General features: G+C 42.1%; 1 protein-coding gene across 1 annotated transcript; it reads right to left on the bottom strand.

The window, feature by feature from the left end:
- Positions 1–929: 929 nt before the first annotated feature.
- Positions 930–7851, bottom strand: LOC109895076 (mitotic apparatus protein p62-like). Its single transcript, XM_020488756.2, has 6 exons — positions 7611–7851; positions 4185–4378; positions 2535–3344; positions 1830–1890; positions 1497–1536; positions 930–1458 (listed from the first exon to the last, which is right to left on the bottom strand). Exons 2-6 carry the CDS (start codon positions 4360–4362, stop codon positions 1339–1341), a joined length of 1209 nt encoding a protein of 402 aa, XP_020344345.1. The 5' UTR covers positions 4363–4378; positions 7611–7851; the 3' UTR covers positions 930–1338.
- Between the last annotated feature and the right edge of the window lie 246 nt (positions 7852–8097).

Raw genomic sequence — 8097 nt, 5'->3', positions numbered from 1 at the left:
GATATTATTTGAATCAGTGCACAGGCTATATTTTTGGGAGCTCCAAACATCCACTGATCCAAGGCCCATGACATGTTCTGTTAATACCCACTGGGCACACACTAGCTGAATCAAAGTTGTTTCCACATCATTTCAACAACATTACATTGAACGAACGTGGGATAGACGTTGAATCTGCGATTTAAAGTACTACTTAAGTCATTTCTTAGGGTATCTGTACATTACTATTATATGTTTGACTACTTTTACTTCACTAAAGAAACTAATGCGCTCTTTACTCCATACATTTTTCCCTTAAACCCAAAAGTACATTTTGAATGCTTAGAAGGACAGGAAAATTGTCAAATTCACAAGAGAACATCCCTGGTCATCTCTACTGCCTCTGATCTGCCAGACTCACTAAACACACACGCTTTATTTGTAAATGATGTCTAAATGTTGGAGTGTGCTGCTGGCTATCTGTTAAAAAAAAACATTAAAAAAAATGAAAATGGTGTCTTCTGTTGTGCTTAAAATAAGGAATTTACTTTTACTTTTGATAGTTAAGTAAATTTTAGCAATTACATTTACTTTGGATACTTAAGTATATTTAAAACCAAATACTTTTAGACTTTTTTTCTCACATTGACTTGAGTCATTTTCTATTAAGGTATCTTTACTTTTACTCAAGTATGACTATTGGGTACTTATTCCACCACGTCGTTGAATTGATGTCTGTACCCAGTTGGTAGCTTCTATTCTACATATCTCATTTCATACCATGATCATCCCTCCATATAATGACAACTTAATAAAACATGTTGGGTTTCAGTTCTTTGAGATTAAAATGGAATGCTTCATTTAATAGAATTGTATTTGTTTAATACACACAAGCAATGTACAGACATTCAGATATTGGCATGTAGGAAATAATACACTGAAAACCAAAAGTCTTTATGATCATTTTATGTATTTTGGTTTTTCAAAGAAGGAAATGTTACCAAGCAACAAAGGAGACATTTTCAACAAAATGGCATCTGTTCAATTGAACTTCCTTACTGGTGGTAGTTGGACAGTTGGAGGAGAGAACGAGAATGGGATATTGTTGCCTAATGTCTATAGGAGGCACTTGTTGTCCCAAGGAAAACGGGCTCAAATCCTTCCTAGCACACCATCTAGAATGATGGAAAGTAGCATATCTGCTAAGTGGCGCTTTTAGCAGAAGATAAAAAGTTGGAGGAGAGAACGAGAATGGGATATTGTTGCCTAATGTCTATAGGAGGCACTTGTTGTCCCAAGGAAAACGGGCTCAAATCCTTCCTAGCACACCATCTAGAATGATGGAAAGTAGCATATCTGCTAAGTGGCGCTTTTAGCAGAAGATAAAAATTCAGAGAAGGAAGGAAAATGCCCTGTTGTTGTTTGCAAAGTACTCATAGTACTGTTAAGTGGTTGGTCACACTCAAAGTACTCATAGTACTGTTAAATGGTTGGTCACACTCAAAGTACTCAGAGGCTTGCAGCTTGGCACATTTCGATGGGAACCTCAGAGCCTTCCTGGAATACACAAATGAAAATGGTGATGATTATTTTCTTATTGTATATTCCTGCTTCAAAGTTGTACAACGGTTTAAAAGACGATTACCGTACAAAAGTAACCATTTATGTTGTTGCATTTTGAATGTCAAATTTCTATTGAATAAGATTGCAGTAATTAAGGCCCAAAACAACACCTCTTTTGTGCTGTCAGGGGGCTGCTTCACTCGAATTCATGTTTTATGGATCAAGATCAGTGTGTCATCAATGTCATTGTCCTAATGATTCACTAGTATTGGCAGTCGTTAACTTACATCCAGGCATGAGACTTCACAAAGCAGGCAATGTCATCACGGATGTCATCATCAACGAAGGCTGGAAGGGCAGAAACACAGTCATACAGTCAGTACAGTTACCTAAGGCCTTTGTGTGCACGTTGCAGGTATCTTAGCCCTGCACCTTAAAATGGTTCGCTAATGTAGGACTAAACGGAGTGAGTGTGATTACAGGGAAGTGAGGTTGATTACGAAACCCACTAGTTCTATTCTCTTGTCTTGTCTTTGTTCATGACACAAGAACAGTCCATCTGTTTGTTTGTTCGTTCATCCATTCATTCATTCATTCATTCATTCATTCATTCACGCAGGACAAGGTTGGTCCCAAGGCTGGTGTTTAAGCCAGACTTTAGGTCCAAACTACAGATAACTGGACCAAACTGGACCAACCAAGTCACAGTGAGAGCACGAAGGGAATTGAGAGAGATTATGTATTTGGACGTTTTTAAACAGCAGTACCTGGAGGTGTGTTGTTGAACACCAAATAAAGGGTTTGACATGATCAAAAGCCTGACGTTTATTATTTAATTCATTTTTTCATACATACATGTACTGTACATACATACATGTACTGTACATACCTACATGTACTGTACATACATACATGTACTGTACATACATACATGCAGGCATTTGATGACATTCTGCTAAACAGGTTGTGGACAGAAAGATGTTTGTACTCACAGCTGCACTCTGTCTTACAGAGATTGAGAGAGCGAGTGGTGTTGGAGGAGACGCAGGCGAGGCGATTGCTCAGCTGGAAGAGACCAAAAAAGCTGAAGGACAGGGTCTTGATTGGCTTGAATGGCCTGAATGGCTTGCGCATCGGCTTACGTGGCGATGGCTTGCGGCTGTGTCCGTGACCTCTGAACTGCTTTGGGATGTGTCTCTTCCTCCTGTTCCCCTTTCTTTCATTCAGTTCCTCTCCTTCTTGCTCGTCCAGCTCCGCCTCTAACTTTTCCAGGTCCTCCTCGTCCAGCTCATCCTCGTCAACCTCATCTTCATCACCCTCGTCCTCATAGCCGCCAAACTCTTCCTCCTTAGCCGCTTTGCTTTCTTGCGCCTCAACTTTGTCATGTTCTTCCTCATCACCAGTGGACTCCTCGGCCTCACGCTTGTTCCTTCTTCTCGCAGGACTCCCTGGTCTTGGTCCCGGTCTCGGTCTCGGTCTCTTCCCCTCAGTCCTCTCTGATCTTGGGCTCACTCCCTCTGTTTCCCCAATAGGTTTTGGTTGCATTCCCCCGCGCTTTCCTATAGGTCTTGGGCTCATTCCCCCAGGCTTCCCATTAGGTCTCGGCTTGTCCTCTTCTCCCTCAGAACTGACTCCATCTTCCTTCGACTCAACATCTCTACCTGGACGTTTGCACCCGAACAGTCTCACAGGTCTCCTGCTGATGGGGTGCCTTTTGGGTTTATGCAGGATAGGTTTGCGCAGGACAAGGTTGGTCACAAGGCTGGTGTTTAAGCTAGACTTTAGGTCCAAACTGCAGATAACTGAACCAACCAAGTCACAGTGAGAGCAGGAAGGGAATAGAGAGAGATTATATATTTGGAAGTTTTAAAACAGCAGTACCTGGAGGTAGGGTAGCCTAGTGGTAAGAGCGTTGGACTAGTAACCAGAAGGTTACTAGTCCAACGGAAGGTTGCAAGTTCAAATCCCCGAGCTGACAAGGTACAAATCTGTCGGTCTGCCCCTGAACAGGCAGTTAACCCACTGTTCCTAGGCTGTCATTGAAAATAAGAATTTGTTCTTAACTGACTTGCCTAGTTAAATAAAGGTAAAAAATAAAGGGTTTGACGTGATCAAAAGCCTGACATGATCCTCAGGGTGCCATCATTAAAGGGGAAGTTCAGTATTTTACAACTTAATGTTGGATGGTTCCTCACCCTGAAAGTAGTCTATAAAATAAACTGTAATCCATGTTTTTTCTCTCTCTTTAAACAGCCACTACAAACTTCAGCTAACCTTAGCTAGCTAGGGGCAACCGTGCAATGTTTTTTTCATGGCCAAATCACCTTTAATGAACTTTAATCAAATATTTAGTTTATTTAACTTGATTTGGCCATTCAATTTTGTAAATTGCCCTTATCATTCCAATTGATTTAGGCTGAAGTTCACTGAAGTTTGTAGTGGCTCTTTAAAGAAAAAGTCTCCAGGCCCATGGACTTCTAGGTTGACGACCGCTTTAACATTAAGTTGTTAAATACTTCCCCTTTAACTAAATTTGAGACGTTGTGCAGTAACATTGACGTTTTTTGCTATCTCACACCACCTTCAAGTAATCTCTCGAAACTCGCAGAAATACAATCGGCTACATAGAATTCACAACCCACTTTTGGCCAAGACGTCGTCCAGTTCGACACCCTTTGCTGCATTTTTCTCATTCATATTGAATTGGTCAGCAGCCTCTGCCAGTTTGTTCTTCAGCTCACATTTGGAGAGCAGCAGCCCCTCGGACAGGCTGGGAGCCAGGGTTGCTACAGCCAACACCACCAGCAGCTCCAGCTTCATGTTGTCTCTGGGTGATCTGTTTAGAATGGTATGGAAAGATATAGGATAACAAAATACATGATTATCCTACAAAGAGAAGCTGTAAGGCTGTTCTACACAAAGGGCACAATTAAAGAGTTTAATTTCAAAACGCTATACTATCAGGAATCAGGTTAAGATCCATATGCAGACCTCGTCGAAGTAACAATGTTTATTACAGAAACGGGGCAAAGGTACAGGACGGCAGGTAGGGTCAGGTCAGGCAGAGGTCTGTAATCCAGAGGTGGGGCAAAGGTACAGGATGGCAGGTAGGGTCAGGTCAGGCAGAGGTCTGTAATCCAGAGGTGGGGCAAAGGTACAGGATGGCAGGTAGGGTCAGGTCAGGCAGAGGTCTGTAATCCAGAGGTGGGGCAAAGGTACAGGATGGCAGGTAGGGTCAGGTCAGGCAGAGGTCTGTAATCCAGAGGTGGGGCAAAGGTACAGGATGGCAGGTAGGGTCAGGTCAGGCAGAGGTCTGTAATCCAGAGGTGGGGCAAAGGTACAGGATGGCAGGTAGGGTCAGGTCAGGCAGAGGTTTGTAATCCAGAGGTGGGGCAAAGGTACAGGACGGCAGGTAGGGTCAGGTCAGGCAGAGGTCTGTAATCCAGAGGTGGGGCAAAGGTACAGGATGGCAGGTAGGGTCAGGTCAGGCAGAGGTCTGTAATCCAGAGGTGGGGCAAAGGTACAGGACGGCAGGCAGTCTCAGGGTCAAGGGCAGGCAGAGTGGTCAGGCGGGTGGGTACAATGTCAGGACGTGCAAGGGTCAAAAACCAAGAGGACGAGAAAAGAGAGACTGGGGAAAAGCAGGAGCTGACACAAGAACACTGGTTGGCTTGACAAACAAGACAAACTGGCAACAGACAAACAGAGAACACTTGATTGGACATTCAATTGATTGGACATGATTTGGAAAGGCACACACCTGTCTATATAAGGTCTCACAGTTTACGGTGCATGTCAGAGCAAAAACCAAACCATGAGGTTGAAGGAATTGTCCGTAGAGCTCCGAGACAGGATTGTGTCGAGGCACAGATCTGGGGAAGGGTACCAAAAAATGTCTGCAGCATTGAAGGTCCCCAAGAACACAGTGGCCTCCATCATTCTTAAATTGAAAAAGTTTGGAAACACCAAGACTCTTCCTAGAGCTGGTCGCCTGGCCAAACTGAGCAATCGGGGGAGAAGAGCCTTGGTCAGGGATGTGACCAATAACCTGTTGGTCACTCATACAGAGCCCCAGAGTTCCTCTGTGGAGATGGGAGAACCTTAGAGAAGGAGAACCGTCTCTGCAGCACACCATCCATCAGGCCTTCATGGTAGAGTGGCCAGACGGAAGCCACTCCTCAGTAAAAGGTACATGACAGCCCTGCTTGAAGTTTGCCAAAAGGCACCTAAAGGACTCTCAGACCATGAGAAACAACATCTGGTGTGATGAAACCAAGATTTAACTTTTTAGCCTGAATGCCAAGCATCACGTCTGGAGGAAACATGGCACCGGTCATCACCTGGCCAATATCATCCTTACGGTGAAGCTTGTGGTGGAAGCATCATGCTGTTGGGATGTTTTTTAGCGGCAGGGACTGGTGGATCAGTCAGGATCGAGGGAAAGATCAACAGAGCAAAGTACAGAGAGATCCTTGATGAAAACCTGCTCCAGAGCTCTCAGGACCTCAGACTGGGGCGAAGGTTCCCCTTACAACAGGACAAGGACCCTAAGTACACAGCCAAGACAACGTGGCTCCAGGACAAGTCTCTGAATGTCCTTGAGTGGCCCAGCCAGAGCCCGGACTCGAACCCGATTGAACAACCCGATTGGAGAGACCTGAAAATAGCTGTGCAGTGACGCTCCCCATCCAGCCTGATAGAGCTTTAGAGGATCTGCAGAGAAGAAGCTTGTGCCAAGCTTGTAGCGTCATACCCAAGAAGACTCAAGGCTGTAATTGCTGTCAAAGGTGCTTCAACAAAGTACTGAGTAAAATGGTCTGAATACTTATGTAAATGTGATATTTTAGTTTAAAAAATATATACATTTGCAACTATTTCTATAAACCTGTTTTAGCTTCGTCATTAAAGTAAGGCTGTAACGTAACAAAATGTGGACAAAGTCAAGGGTTCTGAATACTTTCCGAATGCACTGTACACAGCAATTCTTCACATGTTTTTTCATCAGAAATGATTGTTTACAGTATATCCATTTTCTGAAATGTTGGTAAATGAGCTTTTATTGTTTAAAGAACTTATGAAAGAGATGGATGTTTTTTTCCACCATCTAATCGTGGCATGGTGTTCAATGACAGACGTGTATTTGTTTGAAATCTATCACTTGATGGTTTAATTTCAGAGAGACAAATAATTATGTTTTGTGGCAAAACGCTATATATCCTTCTCACTCTCAGAGGAATAAGTAGCACTGCTGGGTTTTACACAGTCAAATGTGATAAGTAACTACATTTTTAATAGAGAACTTATTATACATTTGTGACGTCAATATATAAACCAAATTAATCAATATAGTAATATGAGATCTGTATGTAAAATATTTACATTTGACATTTTAGTAATTTAGCAGATGTCCTTATCCAGATCGACTTACAGTAAGTGCATTCATCTTAAGATAACTAGGCGAGACAACCACATATCACAGTCAAATATACAGGATACGGACATTCCATTCCAGCTAAACAATATATATAATTTTGCAACAAAACCCATTTTAATACACATCTAAAATCTATTAATTAAGAATCTGAGAACAGTTATATTTTACACACATGAAGGTACCTAAAAAATATCATTTTGGAATGAAACTCTTCAATTCAAGTTCATGAGAGGCTTTACATTATTGTTGTAGGCAAAAAATATGAAACCTGAGCAGGTAATTTAAGGATTTTTCAACCAACACTTTCATGTATGTTTTAAAATGTATTGTCAAGTGTACCAATATATTTCAACGCTATCACCGTAAGGGATGATTAAACATAAACTTTTAAAAATGTATTCTTGTATTTAAATATACAAAATATATACAATTTTAAAATGTATATTTATTTACGTATTTATATTTGAATATTCCTGAGCTAGCAAATCGGTGATGTTGTGAGACCTCAATTATCAAAACACGCATTTTCAAAGTACCTGTACGACCATAACATTAACTTTTTCACTGAACATTCAACAGACAATAAGTCAACGCAGGTCAAAACAATGAGTCCGTTAAATAAAAAGGTCCTTACCAGTCGTTCAGTTCAGGTAAGCGATGAACAGTGTTCAGTGTAAAACAGCACAGCTGATCGAGCTGTTACTATTCCTCTGTGTCTGACAGACATTGATAACACATCAGGGTTATTATACGGGAAGGATGGGTAGCCGGACGGGTAGCCAGGTGTGCCAATTCTTCACATTTTGTTCTCGGGCCACTGGGTGACAACCCAATCCTTCAGCAAAGTAATGGAAAGTACAGTATGTACACAGACACTGTAGATCTTCATTGCAAAAGTGGGAGTTAAGCTCAGGTGTTAACGGGCAAGTCTGCGTTAGGCACAATGTAGCATGAGAACAATGGTATGAAGATGACACAATCTCTAACCATCACTTTAAACCAGGATTGGGCAATCTGGTCACCTGCCAGGGCTGGTGTCGGTGCAGTTTTTTGTTACAGCCAAGCAGTAATGGGCTACACCTGACAGGATTCTTATCTAAAGGACCTCAGTGGCAGTCATA

This window comes from Oncorhynchus kisutch, linkage group LG1, assembly GCF_002021735.2.
Source record: "Oncorhynchus kisutch isolate 150728-3 linkage group LG1, Okis_V2, whole genome shotgun sequence".
Taxonomy (NCBI): Eukaryota; Metazoa; Chordata; class Actinopteri; order Salmoniformes; family Salmonidae; genus Oncorhynchus; species Oncorhynchus kisutch.
Note: the sequence above shows the minus strand (reverse complement) of the source record. Positions and strands in the feature narration are given on the sequence as shown.

What these genes read in the sequence shown, in the direction of transcription:
- LOC109895076 (XM_020488756.2), bottom strand. Translation starts at nt 4,362, where the DNA reads ATGAAGCTGGAGCTGCTGGTGGTGTTGGCTGTAGCAACCCTGGCTCCC. An exon ending in CTGTAAGACAGAGTGCAGCT is followed by an intron (nt 1,891 to 2,534) that starts GTGAGTACAAAC and finishes CTGCCCTTCCAG; the next exon opens with CCTTCGTTGATGATGACATC. An exon ending in GTGAAGTCTCATGCCTGGAT is followed by an intron (nt 1,537 to 1,829) that starts GTAAGTTAACGA and finishes TGTGTATTCCAG; the next exon opens with GAAGGCTCTGAGGTTCCCAT.